The following is a 20,354-nucleotide window of genomic DNA, read 5'->3' on the forward strand; positions in this document are numbered from 1 at the left end:
TTAACTGTTTGAAAAACTTAAATAACATCAAGTCATTTCCAGTGACTACTTTTGTCAAATTTCATTGTTTTGAATTGAAAATATAGCTTATGTGAATCATTCAATTTTAAATTGAATATGATGAGACAAAAAACATTAACAAATTCCTTGAGGGAATGTGTGCATATTTTACAATAAAATATTATTGTAAAATAGTTCAAATGCAGTGAATTCTAGTTGCTAATTATTTATTCATTTGTCTTAAATACCTTTAAAAACTTTATTAAATAACTTTGAATATAAAATAACGAAAGCTTTTATTTTAACAGAAAACCACAGGGAGCAAATAACAAAAAACAAAAAACACAGTGACACACCTTAAAGCTTCACAATTGCTTAGAAGATTTATAAACAGTTCTTATTACAAAATTGGAAAAATGTTTGGCAGATGTTGTTTTTTCACGTCCATGTCATGAGTGATAGAAAACGAGCATGTCTTTCAGATGTGAAATCTATAAATGGCAAATGATCTTGAACTTACATGAAGCTGAATTGTTTCAGTTCTCCACATTGTAAACAACACCTAATTAATGTCATTTACATATAAAAGATCACCAGTCATCATCCACATCCTTTAATTTAGAATGGCGAGATGCAAGAATAGCTTAGATTTCTAAAAACCTGCAGTAATCTGACAAGGAAAAACGTGTACATCTGCTCAGACCCTGACGTGGTCCTAAGCACTTTTCCACGTTAAAGACCATTTTTATAAATACAAGCATTGGCATGGATTTATGCACACACACACACGCTAAGATCAAATCTGTGAGTACACTTTATAAATGAGGCCTCTTGTGTGTAAATGAATACAGTGCCCCGCTTCACTCTGAAACAGCCAACATTTCAGAATGTATATTTATAGAAATAAATAGCAACCTTCATAATTTGATAATCTAAATAAGCCATAGCCCATTCTTTCATCCATGCATTGTTAGAATTCATAAATAAATTGCCGTCCAACTGACAAGTAACACTGTTTCATATAATTGCCATTTGGGGTGTGGTGGTAATTTTGGACCTTGGCTAAGATGCTGAGGGTGTCTCACACACAGCCAATAGATGGCGCTACCAGTGTGTGTTAAATGAAACTTTTGAAACACAGCATTTTGCAGTATGTTTAGAAATTGTTTCAGGCCATGTAATTATTTCCATTATTATACTGTCCACTCATCTCCCCACCCTAAACAAATTTTCCAAGTCACTTATCTGGTTCAAAATCACATTCCTGCACATTTTGTTTTGTTCTCTTGTTCTGGCAATTCATTAAAAGCAGATGTCACATTTGATGACAAAATATAATGGTCATTTATTGATTTTATGGAAAACCATTTACCTCAGTATCTGCAGTTGACAGTTTGGAGTCTTCAGTCCATCAGAAAGAAGCTTCACTCCTGAATCCTGTAGGTCATTGTTGCTCAGGTCTAGTTCTCCCAGGAACATGTTTGAGGATTGTAGAGCTGAAGACAAACTCTTACAGGAATGAGCGGTGAGATTACAGAACTGTAGCCTGTATAGAGTACAAAACAAACAGTGATATAATGGGCTTATCAGGTAGGGTTTATAATCTGAAGCACAGATGACTTGTAAAATCTTTGACTGTAGTGATGTAAGGCAAGGCAAGGCAATTTTATTTGTATAGCACATTTCATACACAATGGTAATTCAAAGTGCTTTACATAAAGAAGAACCAAATACACAATAAAAATGGAACGCATAAGAAATAGAAATAACAGTAAAAACAGAGAATTCCGCTGTCTGGATGGAAGTCCTAGGAAGTTTCAGGGAGTTTTTTGTTGTCTGTCAAAAGCAGACCTAAATGGATCTATCGATCAGAGCGGATCTAAATGGATCTTCCTCACATGCCAGGACCGTTGCCTAGCTCTACCTGTTAAGGCACTTCGAACTGATACACAAAGTTTCAATCTCCCCTTTTGCCAAGACACCTCAAACTGCACCACACAGCCCCAATCCCCCTTTTGGAGATATTCTATTTTTAATTCACATTTATTTGTATAGCGCTTTTCACAATACATATCGTTTCAAAGCAGCTTTACAGAGAATGCATGTCAACATTACAGTATAGAGAATGCAGTTAGCAAATAATGTAATAATTTAGGCAATTAATTTACAATCACTGTTAGATAACTTAACTATGCAACACAGTTCAAATTTCCCCTTTGGAGAGGCAATCAAAACCATCAGATATACTCAATGATTATTGAATTTAAGAATTTAAGGCTATAAAACAAAATCAAATGGCTTCCTTTAGATTATACGTGTCACGATTCCAGTCTGTTCTGGACTACACTTCCCAGCATCCTCCCTGCCCATCAACTGCAATCACTCCACCAATCTGTAATCATCACATACAGCTGTAACTCATTATCTGGACTATAAAAGACTCTCATTCACATCTTCTCATTGCGAAGTCTTGTTTTACCACGGTTGCAATTCTGAGCATTGTTATTCTGTCTGACTGTCTGTCTGTTACCGATCCTGTTTGTTACCCGTTTACGATTCTCTGCCGCCTACCTTTGGACTGTGTATTGTTTCCTGACCTGTGAGTGATATCTGCCTGCCCTGATTCTCTGCCTGTACCTTGACTACGATTCTGCCTGTCCCTTACCATTCCTGTTTGCCCCTGTACGACCTTGCCTGTACGACTGTGCCCTTATCTATTAAAGATTGCTTTTGGATTCAAACCTGTTTAACGATTCAGTACAATATGAGTATAAAATGCTTCAATAATTCACCAACCTTTTTAAGCCCAAGATCCCTTTTTGAAAGACAAGATCTACCAGATTGTATTTAGTATTTTTTTCGTGGTCATTGTAGATTCTGATTTATTTGTTTATTTTTACAAGCAAATTGGCTGATTCCGATACTGGTTGCAGATATTTATTATTAATATTATTATAATAAACAAAAATACATAGCCGTTTCAAATGAGAGGAAACCACTGCTTTTTAATCACAATCCAAACAAAGATGCTATCACATTGCATTAGCAGTTGTTTTTTATTTGAATTAGATTTAATTTCAAGATGTAAAGCAAAAACAGAACGGTCTGACTTTATCTTTGTGAAATTATAAATGCTACACACAAAAAAAGCATGAAACAAAAACAGCAGGCTGAATGAGACGCAGATTCACTCTCTGACAGCAGGTGGTGCTTATGGAGCAGCAGTGATACAGCGTTTCCTTGGTTACCGCTGTAAACAAAGCTGAAATGCACTATTAATTAGCTACTGTATTAGGAGGTAAGAGGAAAATAAAATGCCATTGCCATCGAAATCTTCCTGAAGACTGATCTTCTTTTAGAGATGCATTCATATAAGCCCTCACCCCCAATTCAATATTTATAATTTCTTCCTATATTTCGAGCATTGTGAACAGTGAGCTGCTCTGCCCGCTACAGAATTTTCTCCTCTTCAGCGTCTCTGGCCTCTTGTTAACGGCCGTTTACAGACTCAGAAATAACGTGGGCTATTTACCTTTATCTATCTGTCTCCAGAAAATAACATAAAAATAAATACAAAAATACAGTACAAAGTCTGGAGAAATGTATTTTTGTACTCATATTTCTGTTATTTTCGCGAGCTACTGGAACAGTGATAAAGATTGACCAGTCGATCGCGATCGACGGGATGGCGACCACTGTTATAAAGCATCGAACCAGGGCAGTTTACCCACTATTTTATGTACAGATCAGATGATTCAGTCAATGATCCAGATGACCAAATCTGGATTCCCAGTGAATGGAATGGAACTGCATATCATAATGTAGGCTACTAGTTATATAAATAACAGGTATTGTGGGATACAAGGGTATTGTGGGATAAAAGCTTCATGCTGCAGTGCATGCTGGGTAATAGCATAATACAAAACTCATTCATGGCTCCCAGTATGCACTGCATCAATAATAAGTTATAAAGCTGATTTGTCTTACTATTTTCTGCTTTTATTTTATCTGTTTATCTGAAAATTTTGTTGATTGTCACCATTGTTGAAGTTTGTATGATGAGTGTTCATATCCAAATGTGTAATGTTTAAAAAAATTTTTGTACAAACAAGTCACCTTGTTTTTAATGCATCACACTAATATTTATCACAACAACTGCATTTAAGAGATCTTCACATTTAATACCACTACCACTCTTCTATTTGCTTTATCATCAAACTACAAAACAGCGCATGCTAAATTCATAAATTTGATCATGTTTTGAAAGTGGAGTGATTGTTGTCAGTATTTCTTACTGAGCTGATCTGGATTCTTTAACCACAGGCAGCAGCTTCTGAAGGACTTCATCTGCTGAATGTTGTTTTCCAATAAACTGTTTTAGATTGAAAACTTCCATCTTCTGCTCTGATGTCAGCAACACATAAACCAGAGCTGACCACTGTGAAGAGGAGAGTTTGGTTTCTCTTATTTTATTTGATTTTAGATAATCTTGGATCTCCTGCATCAGTGAATCACCCAGTTCATTCAGACAGTGGAACAGATTGCTGTTTCTCTCTGGTGAGTGATTCTTCATGATATTCTGTTTGATGTACTGAACTGTTTCCTCTTTGTTGTAGAAGCAGCTTCTTGTCTGTGTCAGTAGTTCTTGTAAGAGAGTCTGATTGGACTCCAATGAGAGACCCAGAAGGAAACGCAGGAAAAGGTCCAGATGTCCATTCTTACTCTGTAAAGCCTCACTCACAGCTCTCTGATGCAGCTCAGATAATGAAACATGTCCTGATGGGACAAAAAAGTACATAATCATAGACAACAGTCTTTGTGTGATTTGGTCAAACACATTTCTGTTCTCTTTTAAAAAGTAAATGTGTGCATATAGAGCTGCTAGATGTTCCTGAATGCTCAGATGAACAAAGTAGAAGATTTTCCCCTGATACAAGCCAAACTCCTCTCTGAAGATCTGTGTGCACAATCCTGAGTACACTGATGCTTCTGTCACATCAATGTCACACTCTCTCAGGTCTTCCTCATAGAAGATCAGGTTTCCTTTCACAAGCTGCTGAAAAGCCAGTTTCCCAAGTTTGAGAATCATGTCTTCATCTTTCACTTTCTTCTCATAGTCCTTCTTATGTTTGATGTTGGTCTGAATGATCAGGAAGTGTGTGTACATTTGAGTGAGAGTCTTGGGAATCTCTCCTCTCTTTGCTTCCCTCAACATCTTCTCTAAAACAGTGGCTGAGATCCAGCAGAACACTGGGATGTGGCACATGATGTGAAGGCTTCTTGATGACTTCAGGTGTGCGATGATCCTGTCGACCAGACTCTGATCACTGATTCTCTTCCTTAAGTATTCCTGCTTCTGTGGCTCATTGAAGCCTCGTACCTCTGTCACTCGATGGACACACTCAGAGGGGATGACATTAGCTGCTGCTGGTCTGGAGGTGATCCAGATGAGAGCAGAGGGAAGCAGATTCCCCACAATGAGGTTCATCAGCAGAATGTCCACTGAGGCTAAATCAGATATATTACACAGTTTCACTTTTCTCTTAAATTTCAGAGACAGACGACACTCATCCAGACCATCAAAGATGAACAACACTTTATACTCATCACTGGATATTTCAATTTCTTTGGTTTCAGGAAAAAAGGCATGAAGAAGATCTGAAAGACTGAGTGTTTTGTCTTTTATCAAGTTGAGCTCTCTGAAAGGAAGTGGAAATATGAGCTGGATGTCCCGATTCTCTTTCCCTTCAGCCCAGTCTAGGATGAACTTCTGCACAGAGACTGTTTTTCCAATGCCAGCGACTCCCTTTGTCAGCACAGTTCTGATGGGTTTGTCTTGTTCAGGTAAAGGTCTAAAGATGTCATTGCATTTGATCGGTGTGTCTTCTGCTGTTGCTCTCCTGGATTGTGTCTCAATCTGTCTCACCTCATGCTCATTATTGATCTCTCCACTTTCACTCTCTGTGATGTAGAGCTCTGTGTAGATCTCATTCAGGAGTGTAGGGTTTCCCTGCTTTGCTGTTCCTTCATTCAGACACTGAAACTTCTTCCTCAGGTCTGATCTAAATGTGTTGAGGCTGGAGGCTTTATGACTGTAAAATGGGTTACATGGGTTAATAAGCACAATGCCTAGTTCTGTATCATATAATCAAATTAAAATATCTGTTATAGGATTGTTATACCTGAGGCCAGTCTGTGTATCTCCACTCTTAAAGTTTACTGGATGATCCATAGATGCGTCACTCTTCATAGACACATAGCTGGACTCTGGTTCTGATATCTTCTGATTAACTGAGCTAAAACACAGAGATTAATGTGAATACAATAAATTACTGTATTCATCAACTCAATTATTTATTTTTCATTAAAGAAATCATTTTAAAGTGTGTTACATTATAAAAAAAATAACCACAAAAAAAGCACACAAATGTAATCTCTTGTAGAAAAGACATGATAACAGCAAAATGCCCAGTGTTAAATTAACACCCAAAGTGTACATTTGACTCCATCTTGCCAAGTGTTAAAAAGTAACACTGGTTCAGTGTTAAAGTTAATGAGATAATTGATTGATGATTGAGTGGTGATTGACAATTAGTAGTGACACCTGATGTTAATAAGCAGAATCATTAAAGAAACAACAAGAGAAAAAGTGAGAGACACATGACAACTTGTGACACTGCCACATAATGAACATGTTTTAACCGCTCTGTATATAACTGTATGTTTGTGTATCAGAGTTTTAATAGGTTTTACATGTTTCATTGTCCATTTTACTCCTCTTAAAAATGTGTGTGTGTGTCTTTAAGAACTGAGACCTCACCTGTCATGTGACCAATCACCTGACAGGTAGTAGGAAGTAGCCTCTCCCTATAAAAGGAGCAGTATGGCCTAAGATGGGGCCTGAAAACACTTAGGTCGAAAGCTGCCTGGATTGTGGAGTACTTTTGTTTGAACACTCGCTATTCCAGGACTTCATTCTTACACTTGCACTTTGGATTATTGCACATTGGATTGTATATACACGGGTGGACACATTGGACTATCAACACACAGAGTTTCTGTGGACTGTTTTAGGGTATGGAACTGATGGACTGTATGCTTTTACCAGTCTAAGGACTCTTTATATATCTTGTGTTGTTTTAGTTCAGTGTCATTTAGATTGGTGTAAATACATATCTGTTTCTTTTATATCTGCTGTTTTCTTGTCTTCATTTTAAACCCAACGTACAAATATTTTAAACAGTTCTCCTTTTAATTGTGTTACCTCTGCCAGTAAGGCTGAGCGTTACATATTGGTGGCCCGTACGGGGAACGATTATTCTTGAATTGTTTAGTTGGGTGATAAAAGGAGAAAATGGCGTATAAAAAACAGAATGTTCTTTCTAACACTGCTCCTTATACTAAATATCTGTATCAAACTTCTGAGAGTTTTAGTGATGGACAGAAATGCTGTTGTGAACAACTAAAAACAGAACTCGTTGCTCTTAAGGAAATTGTTTTAAAACTGGAGAAAAATTTTAATGATTCTGTGGAAAGTCATTTCAACCGGGAGATGTGTTTTAGAGAGGCTGTCGATGTGAAAATGCTGGGAATGGAGGATTATGTCAGGACTGTGGTGGAGACACTGGAGAAAGAGGTGAAGGATTGTTTGAGGAGAGACAAACAATTGGAGGAAAAACTGGAACAAGGATCTCCCGCTATACTCTGTGTCACTCCTGCACCCATCCCCAGCCCAGAGGCCATCCATTGTGCTCCTGCCACTCCTGCAACTCCTGTCTTCAACCTGTCTACAGCAAAACCAAACTCCACTTCATCCGGTAATGACAATGGTAACCCACCTTCTACAGAACCAGACACCAGAACCATCTACTCCAGTTTACCATTTTCCAAAGAGGAACTTCTGGAGGCCCAATCTAATGACACCGCCATTCTTCAACTAAAGGCTTCCTGCACTTCTCCAACCCCCCAACACCACGGACTGCAATTACACCAGGATATACTGTATCGGCGGGTCCAGAAAGGAAAGAAACACCTTCGGATGCGACCCGTCATACCTGGAGCATTGGTGCCCCAGCTCTTACAGCGCTTCCATCCTCACACCTCCGAAAAACATCACGGAAGGGTAAAGACTCTCCTGAGGGTTATGGAGGTCGCCTGGTGGCCGTCCATTCGGAGGGACGTCTGGCAGTTCATTGGTGAATGTGATCGCTGCCGGAAGAAGGAAAAGCGCAGGACAGCGAGGGGCCAACAGACATCACAACCGCCATATCATTATCATCACTCTTCAACAACCAACACGCTTCCTACTTTCTCAAAAAAGGCAGGAGCAAGGAGGTGCCAGGAAGGACCACACGCCAGGGCAACTGGGTCTAATGTGTACCAGGGAGGATCAGCGCTACCTGTCCCGGGTTACCCAGTCTGGTTTAGAGTCCCTCCTCTCTTCAGTGTCTCCTCTGCCTCCTCCGTTTACCATGTGCCTAGGTGGGAAGGCCTGGTTTTATGTAATTTATTTCAAAGACAATTTTATGCACATGGGGAGGGGTAACCCCACAATATGGAATATAACTGTGGCAAATTCTGAAAGGGTATGGACTTCTTTCCCTCAAATGCCGTAGGCTGGGGGGAGGGTCTATGTGACACTGCCACATAATGAACATGTTTTAACCGCTCTGTATATAACTGTATGTTTGTGTATCAGAGTTTTAATAGGTTTTACATGTTTCATTGTCCATTTTACTCCTCTTAAAAATGTGTGTGTGTGTCTTTAAGAACTGAGACCTCACCTGTCATGTGACCAATCACCTGACAGGTAGTAGGAAGTAGCCTCTCCCTATAAAAGGAGCAGTATGGCCTAAGATGGGGCCTGAAAACACTTAGGTCGAAAGCTGCCTGGATTGTGGAGTACTTTTGTTTGAACACTCGCTATTCCAGGACTTCATTCTTACACTTGCACTTTGGATTTTTGCACATTGGATTGTATATACACGGGTGGACACATTGGACTATCAACACACAGAGTTTCTGTGGACTGTTTTAGGGTATGGAACTGATGGACTGTATGCTTTTACCAGTCTAAGGACTCTTTATATATCTTGTGTTGTTTTATTTCAGTGTCATTTAGATTGGTGTAAATACATATCTGTTTCTTTTATATCTGCTGTTTTCTTGTCTTCATTTTAAACCCAACGTACAAATATTTTAAACAGTTCTCCTTTTAATTGTGTTACCTCTGCCAGTAAGGCTGAGCGTTACAAACTGACTTCCAGCCATTAAACATTATTATACTTATTATTAACCAGTTTGATTTTATTTCTGTCTTAAGCCGGGTTCACACTGTGCGATTTTGGCCACGATTTGGTCATCTGAGACAAATTTTGCAAATCCTAAAAGATTCCTATAATCCTAGCTTAAAATCTGTAGTCTTTGATCGCTAGTTTGACATGTTCACAGACAGCCGGTTAATGACCGTTGGGATCAAATTTTAACTCTGACGAAATTCTGGCAGTGTCAGAAGATTTGGGGCACAATCCTGCAGTGTGACTTCTCCTACGACGAACTTCAAATTGTCTTCGTTTTTCAAGACAAGCCGTGATCAAAATTAATGATAGAGATGTCTTTGTTAGCCACCATTTCAGTCCCGTGTGTAACGCAGCTCACTGTCATCGAATGTGTATGTTTTGATGATGTATATCTCCGGACAAGTTTTCATGCGCGTGTCCATTTTTAACGAGTCTTGACTGTCATGCAGTCTGACATAAATGACGGCTAAGATCCCACAGTGTGACATGAGGATGATGTTCGTACAGTCTGACAAGTAACCATCGTAAAGGACTATTATAAATCGCACAGTGTGCACCCGGCTTTACATCAACAAAAGTTCTTACTGAGAATTAACAGATGTTTAGATGTTAAAGTTTAAATGAAAGTTTAGTTTGAAGTCACCATGATGGTGAAAAGCATTTCCTTTAGTTGTAGAGCACATTTGTTATGGCCAGAGAAACTATGATCTGAGTTATATTTCCCTACAGTGTTCTGAGCCAAATTTGGTCAATTTAGGTTTACAATGCTTTGGGAAAGCACAGTCATAATGGTTATGTTTTCTCACTGTGAAATGGTCAGATTCATTGGTCATATAGATGTTATATTATTTCTTTCTAGTAAATCTGTTACCACTTGAAATCCAGAAAGAAGCTTTTATAATCTGAAGGTTTAACACACACACACACACACACACACACACACACACACACACACACACACACACACACACACACACACACACACATACCTACTTAACTACAATGTGAGGACGTATGACTGGATACCCTACCTTTAGGGACTACCCTTTCTGAAGGGTCTAGAGACTAAAGAAAGACATCACTGCGCTTCTGGAGAAGCCCTTATTACAGATATCACTTGATTTTATCAATAAAACACTTCCTTAAAGACCTGACACTTTACCTTCACATTGGGGACAGTATTTTATATGTCCAATTTGGGGACATACACAAACTCTGATCTAGTCATCCTTTGAGGACTGTGGAGATACACAGACTCTGGTTAAGGTACACTTTCAGGACTTTGTTGTAACTTGTAATTTTGTAAGTTATTTATCCTAAGAAGACACAGAAGTGTAATATTACAATTCAAAGTTTCAATACTGGGTACTGGAATCAAGCTAGAGCAGAGAAACTAGTGTGAGAGACTAAACTGGGCTTTTTAACTTCTTCAAGAGCACTGAAAATGGGTAGCATACATTTTCATTTGATTTGCAGCTTGAGATCGAGTGCCTTTGGATTGCTCAGTTGGGAAATGACAATTAACATTCAGAAATATTATTGATTCGACTGTATTGACTATCAGAGAACAAAAGATGAACTGAATTAAGCTGAATAATGACATTATTGTCTTCTGCAGAACTGTTTTACAACTCAAATATAAGTCATGTCAATTGTTACAATTTGCAACAGTTATTTTAAGGTGTTTTGAAGTTAACTGTATAGTATAACACACTTTAGAAATAAAGTTGTCTTGACTTCAAGGCAGAGAACACTTCCCTGACCACTGCCTGCATCCCTCTAGTTTATTTAGTATTGACTGCAAATAATCATTACCCCAAAAACATCTTAAGATGTTTTCCTCACCAGAGTCATCTCTGGCTACTCACTGGGGCCTTAAGACATTAGGCATGTTTTCTGCAAAATGTAATAATAGTCAAAAAACTATATGAATAAAAATAGTGATACACACACTCCGATAAAATGACTCTTTGGGGACTCTAGTCATACACACACTCCGATAAAATGACTCTTTGAGGACTCTAGTCATACACACACTCCGATAAAATGACTCTTTGAGGACTCTAGTCATACACACACTACGATAAAATGACTCTTTGGGGACTCTAGTCATACACACACTCCGATAAAATGACTCTTTGGGGACTCTAGTGATACACACACTCCGATAAAATGACTCTTTGGGGACTCTAGTCATACACACACTACGATAAAATGACTCTTTGGGGACTCTAGTGATACACACACTCCGATAAAATGACTCTTTGGGGACTCTAGTGATACACACAATCCGATAAAATGACTCTTTGGGGACTCTAGTGATACACACACTCCGATAAAATGACTCTTTGGGGACTCTAGTGATACACACAATCCGATAAAATGACTCTTTGGGGACTCTAGTGATACACACAATCCCATAAAATGACTCTTTGGGGACTCTAGTGATATACACAATCCCATAAAATGACTCTTTGGGGACTCTAGTGATACACACAATCCCATAAAATGACTCTTTGGGGACTCTAGTGATACACACAATCCGATAAAATGACTCTTTGGGGACTCTAGTGATACACACACTCCGATAAAATGACTCTTTGGGGACTCTAGTGATACACACAATCCGATAAAATGACTCTTTGGGGACTCTAGTGAGACACACAATCCGATAAAATGACTCTTTGGGGACTCTAGTGATACACACACTCCGATAAAATGACTCTTTGGGGACTCTAGTCATACACACACTCCGATAAAATGACTCTTTGGGGACTCTAGTGATACACACACTCCGATAAAATGACTCTTTGGGGACTCTAGTGAGACAAACTAATTAAATGAGTCTTTAATATTAACAATATCAACACATTGTGGAGAATAACAGAAATTCAAAAAGATTAGAAAAAAAAACAATTTACAAAGGACAACGATGCAAATGCAAAACTGGCACTAACTTGGAGGCTTCCGTACTTCCTCCATTCATCAGTCTTTAAATTCTCTCTAACTTCCTCCTTTACCTTCACCCTCCTCCTTCCCTTTACATTCACTCGCTCTTTTCATCCCCTTTACATTCGCTCCTCCCTCTTTTCATCCCCTTTACATTCGCTCCTCCCTCTTTTCCACAACCTTTACATTCACTCCCTCTTTTCATCCCCTTTACATTCGCTCCTCCCTCTTTTCACAACCTTTACATTCACTCCTCCCTCTTTTCCACAACCTTTACATTCGCTCCTCCCTCTTTTCACAACCTTTACATTCGCTCCTCCCTCTTTTCATCCCCTTTACATTCGCTCCTCCCTCTTTTCATCCCCTTTACATTCGCTCCTCCCTCTTTTCATCCCCTTTACATTCGCTCCTCCCTCTTTTCACAACCTTTACATTCGCTCCTCCCTCTTTTCATCCCCTTTACATTCGCTCCTCCCTCTTTTCCACAACCTTTACATTCGCTCCTCCCTCTTTTCACAACCTTTACATTCACTCCTCCCTCTTTTCATCCCCTTTACATTCGCTCCTCCCTCTTTTCACAACCTTTACATTCGCTCCTCCCTCTTTTCACAACCTTTACATTCACTCCTCCCTCTTTTCATCCCCTTTACATTCGCTCCTCCCTCTTTTCACCTTTTCATTCGCTCCTCCCTCTTTTCACCTTTACATTCGCTCCTCCCCCTTATCCCCTTTACCTCAACAATGAAAACGGAACATTGAAAATAGGGCTGGGCGATATATCGTATGCGATTGTCACGTGCATTTCGTCAGTAAAGCCGGTTCCCTGATTACCACTAAATCGCCATCACCTGCTTTCAAATGGAGCGCCATTTAATAGACAGAGCCGTAGATCACTGACAAGCTACGCAATATCGCCTTCATTATCGAAGGCGATTCATCTGCAATAATGAACGCGATATTGCGTAGCTTGTCAGTGATCTACGGCTCTGCCTATTAAATGCCGCTCCATTTGAAAGCAGGTGATGGCGATTTAGTGGTAATCAGGGAACCGGCTTTACTGACGAAATGCGCGTGACAATCGCATACGATATATCGCCCAGCCCTAATTGAAAATGAACTATTCTTTCTTCATTAGCGTTCTTATACTCTGTCTTTCTTGATGTAAAATATATTTATAAGAGCTAATATGGGATTATTTTACTTGGGATAAATGGTACAGATTAAAGAAAAGTATTTTTGATTAGTTTATGCAACATCGCAGTACAGTCTTCTGCTAACAACTTTAATGTACAGCATTTTCAATGAGCTGGTCACTAGTTGAGCCACTCTCTTCACACAAATAATACTTTTAACACTTTCCACATCATATTATATTTTTACAGTATTATTATATTTTTATATATATATATATATATATATATATATATATAATTTTTTTTTTTTTTTTTCAGTAAAGAAGTTATAAAAGGCACTGAAGTGTTTTTGTGTTTGTGCCTCCTCACAAACCACCCTTTCTTTTAAGAGTCGTGATCCTGTTCCGCACATAATTTTTCACACCAGTCCATGTTCGCTGCTTCAAAGCTTCTGGCTCTGCGTGAATGCATCTTTCACAGTCTTGCTTACCAGGAAATTTGCATGTCTTGATGAACTCCATCATGTGTCTCTCTACTGCTTTTACCTCATTGTCCTCCCATTTCTTTTTTGGAGCATTTGAAGAACCTATGGAATAATTAAAAATGTAATTCTCATAACAACTAAATCAGTGAGTATGACCAAATCATACATATGTCCTAATGTGTAGATTTTTCTGAATTTTGAAAAGCCTTTGGATGGCTATTGCTGCTTGGAGCTAATTTATGGTTATTTGATGATTATTGTGTGTGTAGTTTAGAGATTTTTCTTACCTTGATCCTCTTGTGAAACAGATTGATCAGATTGAACAGGTGGATCAGTCTCTGCTGGTGCTGTTGTCTGAGATACGTCACTGTAATCCTCCTCATCACTTGACATGGAATCACCTTGAGCCTCAAGTTGCTCTAAACAATTGATAAAAAAATCAACAGTTTATTGATTATACTTAGCATCTGTAACATATGATAATGTACAGTTTTTGCAAATATATACAGCACAGACACACACAGACCATTCAAGTATACTCATACCATTTGGGTCAATTTCAATGTTGTCAAGTTTCTTTCCTTTGAAGTCAGACAGTGTTCCTTTCTCCATGGCCATTAGGACTTTACTCATTTTTGCCAACTGCAGTGTCCCCTCTGGTAACCGGTAATACGGTGACGGTGATGAGGTCATCACAGAGGTGGACACAGCACAGGGTGGTGATGAAGAGGATGCATCAGTTGTGGACGTGACTAAGGATGACTGTAACAGTTTGAAAATATAATTTGAATAAAAACAAGGTCTACAAGCAAAAGAACTAAGGAAACTATTAATTAATATTAAAATAATTAGCTGTTAATGGACTGAGGTGTTGATCACAGAGTATTGTGATGATGTTGACATATTACTCACCAAACAATCTTTTTGTGATAGCTGTTTAGCAATCGTATTGCATTCATTTTCAATTTCTGCCCTGTTAAAACGTTCATAGCAATCTTCATGATGTTTTCTTAATTTTGCCAGTCTTGATTGAAACCGCTTCTGTGGATATATAAAGAAGTATTTAGCATAAAGGGTTAGTTCACCCAAAAATGAAAATATTGTCAATAATTACTCACCCTCATGTCGTTCCACACCCGTAAGACCTTTGTTCATCTTCAGAACACAAATTAAGATATTTTAGATTAAATCCGATGGCTCAGTGAGGCCTCTATTCAAAGCAATAACATTTCCTCTTTCAAGATCCATTAATGTACTAAAAAACATATTTATATCAGTTCATGTGAGTTCAGTAGTTCTACTTTAATATTATAAAGCAACGAGAATACTTTTTGTGCGCCAAACAAACAAAATAACGACTTCGACAATATAGTGATGGGCCGATTTCAAAACACTGCTTCGGAGCTTCACAAATCAAATCAGTGACTCGGCTCTCCTATCAAACGGCTAAACTGTTGAAATCATATGACTTTGGCGCTCCGAGTCACTGATTCAATAGGTTGTTTGCAATCACGTGGTTCTGGTGAAGCGCAAAATTCCGGTGGAGGGCAAGCAGTGAAAATTAGAATGGAAAAGATGGAGAAAAGTCCTTTCTGTGCTGGTTTAGAAAGGTTTAAACAGAAAATCACAACATATGTTGGCGATCCTTGTGTTATGAAGAGGAGAGACTTTTCCACTGAATTGAAAGACTTGATTGCCATCGAGGAGGCAGATATAGAGAATGTGAAGCTGCCGTCACGCCGCGTTCAGTTCTAGTCTGGTTTGTTTATATCGCGCTGCCTTTCTGCTAGTGAAGTCAAGTGCAGTATTTTAATTTTTGATTGTGAAAAATGTCGCCATTGTTGGTCATTTATGCTGAATCGAGAATTGTAATAGGAACTCACAGTATCGTTCGGGGAAAAAAAAAATGGACGGTAATACAATTTTCGCCTTGGTTGAGAAGGTGAGGAAAGACGACTTTTAGCAAATGTAATAATGTCACTAAATAAACCCACTGCCTTTCACTTAAAAAAAAACAAAAAAAACAAACATACTTTTGAGTTTTGTATTTGGTTTTTGTGCAATAATTAATTAACATTATGTTTGCGAGTATGATCACTCGCTTGTGAATGATTGTAACTTGCACACAGCCACTTCAAAACTGTTCACAAGCTTCTATGGGTTTGATTTTGGTCATTTGTTGAAATAAATACAAAAATACAGCGTGTCGGTGTCCGTCCCCTGATCGTGACCCTCCGATTCTCCTTATGGGGAAAGTGAATATTTACAAAAATAACATTAAAACTAGTTACATTTACACGCTTCCAACAAAGAAATGCATCATCTTCTGTCAGCTTGTTAAATATTTATTTTATTTGGACATTTTCTACCATACGACGGCTGAAAGCAGCAGCGCGTGACACTATTCTCGTGGTAACCAGATCAACATTGTAAACAATTCTACAAAACTGAAGGGAAAACACCCAATTATAATTAAATAGGATAAAATATCTTCTCCTCCCTGCAAACGATAGCATGTAGAATGTTAATATTTAACCGAGTCAAAAACAAAAGGTAAGTATCCATATTAATTTCAGTATCAGCAGATGCAAAACGCTATAAAAAGGCGACAACTTTTAACGTTAAAAAATGAAAAGTTATAAAAAACGGTATAAGTTATGTAAACGATATAAACACCTTCTGGGTTCTCGATTTTAACGATTTGAGCAACTATAAACAATGCAAAACCTTTTGAGTTTTTGATAGGATTCCTATATAGAAACATCACTCCCTGCCCTCCAGACTCATTCGCGCTGCTGCTGTGACGTCATGTGCAAACAACCCATTCATAAAGCTCCAAAGCAGTGTTTTGAAATCGGCCCATCACTATATTGTTGAAAAGTCGTTATTTTGTTTTTTTGGTGCACAAAAATATTCTCGTCACTTTATAATATTAGGGTTGAATCACTGTACTCACATGAACTGATTTAAATTTGTTTTTAGTACCTTTATGGTTCTTGAGAGAGGAAATGTCATTGCTTTGAATAGAGGCCTCACTGAGCCATCGGATTTAATTAAAAATATCTTAATTTGTGTTCTGAAGATGAATGAAGGTCTTACAGGTGTGGAACGGCATGAGGGTGAGTAATTAATGACATTATTTGAACTAACCTTTTAAACAAACATAAAATGTACATTAACAATATTGAAAATAAAATTGTGACAATAACTAGGTAACTAGCAGAGGTGGGTAGTAAGGCGCTACATTTACATTCCATAACTTTTGGTGCTTGAGCGGTTAATAAACAGAACTGCATGTGTCTAAAGAACACTGTAGCTGGAGCTACTTCTCTCTGTTTATGTCTATGACGAGTCACACAGATACTGTGCTTCTCCGCAGTGGTTCCTTCCAGACCGGGAAGGAACCAATTTAACTTTACAATTCTGACAGAATATTATTTTGTACCATTTGGAGCGTTTACACAAAGTGTGCTGGATGAAGTGGACACGCACCTACAATCAACTAAAAACAAACCTTCTAATGCATCCCATGGTCTGCCAGCGATAAAGATCTTTTCTAGTTGAACACCTGTGCATCAGCTGTTAGTAGTTGCCTGTGTTGAATAGGGTGTTCAGTATTTTGGGGGCGGAGCAATGAAGGGAGGGGTGTGGTTGTTTGGGTGTCGATTTCAAATATCAACAGTTTTTCCCAGAAATCATCTAATAGTTGCTGCATTATGAGATAGTTACCGTTTTTCTTGATGTTCTTGCTTTGCCTGACTGCTTATGTGGACCACTGCTGTTCACCTCGTCCAATCCAGGTGAAGAAACAGGAGCAGCACAATGAGGCTGGATGCCAGAAAAGGAACCAGTGAATATAAAAATCAGAAATGTTTGTATAGAACAGAAAAACTAGTAATTACTCTAGCTGTCCTACAGTAACTTTATCTATCACTCCTTTCCTTCTGTTAACACCCAGACACACTACTCACAAAAGAGTCAATAATATAGAATAATGATACAGATGTTTTAAAGTGGACTTACCGATCTCTGCGGACCCAAACTGATGGATGGCTTTTTATCAGAGGATTCAGTTGATGCTTGATTCAAAGGCTTGAGAAATATGAGACCACAATCACATGGTAACTAATCAGATAGTAAAAGATTATCCTGAATTACTGATCAATCTTTCTATCATTTTCTTGATAGTACCTTGACTCGCCATGGCCAATCTGAGTATTCGTGATTGAAAGTGATTTCTTCCCCTGGTAGAATGTCTCGCACAGCAAAGAGACACAGGTGAGGTTTCCTGCTCACTTCAAGGGTTCTCATTTTGCAAGTAGGATTTCTGTGTTCGTCATTTACAAGTCTTCCCAAGGAACCGTCTTCTTTAGATGCATCTATGCTATAAAGACATAAAATTATTACTCAATACTTGTAATCTTATATATGCTAGACAAGTAGAGTTATTTTTAAGTGGAAACCCACCGCTCTGCATAAGTTGTATGTCTCGTTTTTAATCTACCCGATTCAGACCATCAGCTGATCATCAGGACACAGCTCTATGAACTCAACCGAGTGTGTCAGGTTAAGGAGACAAACAGAATCTGCAGAGAGGAGGGTCTGAGAACCACGGATCTATCGGACAGTGTATGGCAACATCCTCTCAGCAGACAAATGCATCTAACATTCACCATTTTGTTCTCTTTTGGGAATACGGTTAAAAACGAATATTGATGACTCAAAGAAACTGCACTCAGCACCCTTCAAGTCAGTTCATGGTTGATTTTAAGTATTAAGGGTGTGTTCACACTTGGTATGTTTGTTTAGATTAAAACGAACCCTGGTGCCATTGCTCTTTTATGGCACTTTCTCACTGTGCGGTACGACTCAACTCGGCTCGGTTTGTTCTTCCACTGCAGTTAGTACCGCTTCAAAGTGATTGGGATTATAGTCTGATCATTACAGTTGTGCTGCCACCTCGTCTACTGACCACGATAGAGGCATTTCTTTTTTCAAGTTGCATGTGATGGTCATTTAAAGCAAGTCAATTAAAAAACACGAGACAGCAAACCCGCTAGAATTAAATCTTGCAGGTTTGCGATACAATATAGTGCCTCTACTACATCAATCCAACAGGTCTGTACTCACCACCAATTTCTGCCACACCACTGAAACTCAAACAGGAACGCGTTCTCGGCCTCAGTGTAGTGTTCAGCTCGGTCAAGACTCTCTTCTGAACTCAGAAGTTCACCTCTGTATTCAAGAGCAAAATCACCTCTGAAAAAAGCTCTAGTGGTGAAAACTCCACGCCCTGAAGAGGAGAAATGCATTAGATTCAGCAGTTTATTAAAAGTCAACTATCATTTTGATCATTACTTAAAGTTCTCTGCCATATGATGTACATTATATGTAAAAGGGAAATTACTGAATGAAAATAGTCAATAGCCAGGCAAATTTCTAAGTATGCTGTGCTTTTTATACATTACATTATACTTTAAAGTCTTAAAATTATATAGTTAAAATTTTTATACTCTTTCATACATAAGCAATATTATCTTGTCTTTATATAGTTTAGAATAGAGTGCTGCAGCGATGACGTATTTTTGCAGGTGATCCGGTAGTTCACACACCCCTGGTTCCCTCAACTAAAACCCTATATGTTGTTTTAACTGGCTTTTGTATTGCTGCAGAAACTAAGCTTAAGTTTGCCTATTAATACACCACAGTTGCAAAACTTCATCGTCCTCATGATTAAGCTTCAAGAAATCATCTAGAACATGTTTTTGTTATATTATTTTTAAAAGAAAATTCTGTGTTTAACATGCATCGCTTCTGGATAGTTTGTCTTTGTGGTGTATGGATGTTTATGGATGGTTTTTGGCTTTAGATAAAGAGTTTTTTTGTTGTTGATAAATGTGCCTCCAGGAACTGTAAAACTTTAAAAATCCATCTCCCTGTGTAATAAGTATAATGTTTTGCATTCTTATAATGTATGTTTGAATGGTTGTGTACAGTGTACATCCCTAAATCTACCTCTAAACACAACGAGGCTGTGAAAGTGACTAGTGAGTAGATGACTTTATCTGTTCAGGTGACGATTTTTAATGTCCCAGACAAACCTCTGTCTCCCATTTAGACACTTGTTAGCAACTGCCTTTAAAGTAAAAGCTTTTTTTTTTTTTTTAAATCACAAGAGGGTATTACTGATGTATATTGTGTCTTAGAAAAAAAAAAGTGAAAAAGCAGCCCTTACTTCAGGAATTTAACCAAAACCCAATAATAAAAAAAAAAAAAATTAAAAAAAACATTGATCATGTACATGATCATGCACAACGATATACTGATAGCTGCAAAAAAAATAATCACCTTATTGAAGGTCTAACGGGTATGGAACGGCATGAGGGTGAGTAATAAATGACATTATTTGAACTAACCCTATTATAAAAATGATCCATTGTCCTGGTTTACATACAAACCAATAACCACCTAAAAGTTCAGTTCACCCAA

General features: G+C 38.2%; 1 protein-coding gene across 6 annotated transcripts in view; it reads right to left on the reverse strand.

Moving 5' to 3' along the window:
• LOC137003452 (NLR family CARD domain-containing protein 3-like) overlaps positions 1-20,354 on the reverse strand; it is a 70,153-nt gene that overhangs the window by 18,180 nt on the left and 31,619 nt on the right. For 5 of the 6 annotated variants that reach the window (XR_010891971.1, XM_067363619.1, XM_067363618.1 and 2 more), the window contains 3 exons: positions 6,183-6,296; positions 4,296-6,092; positions 1,373-1,546 (listed from right to left, as the gene is read on the reverse strand). Coding sequence is in view for 5 of the 6 variants with exons in the window: in XM_067363619.1 (XP_067219720.1) it covers positions 1,373-1,546; positions 4,296-6,092; positions 6,183-6,296 (2,085 nt within the window). In the remaining variant the exon portion in view is untranslated. Of the gene's footprint in view, positions 1-1,372; positions 1,547-4,295; positions 6,093-6,182; positions 6,297-13,871; positions 13,968-14,152; positions 14,280-20,354 lie in introns of those variants that run through there. The other variant, XM_067363622.1, reaches the window with a different exon arrangement.

This window comes from Chanodichthys erythropterus, chromosome 16, assembly GCF_024489055.1.
Source record: "Chanodichthys erythropterus isolate Z2021 chromosome 16, ASM2448905v1, whole genome shotgun sequence".
NCBI classification, from domain to species: domain Eukaryota; kingdom Metazoa; phylum Chordata; class Actinopteri; order Cypriniformes; family Xenocyprididae; genus Chanodichthys; species Chanodichthys erythropterus.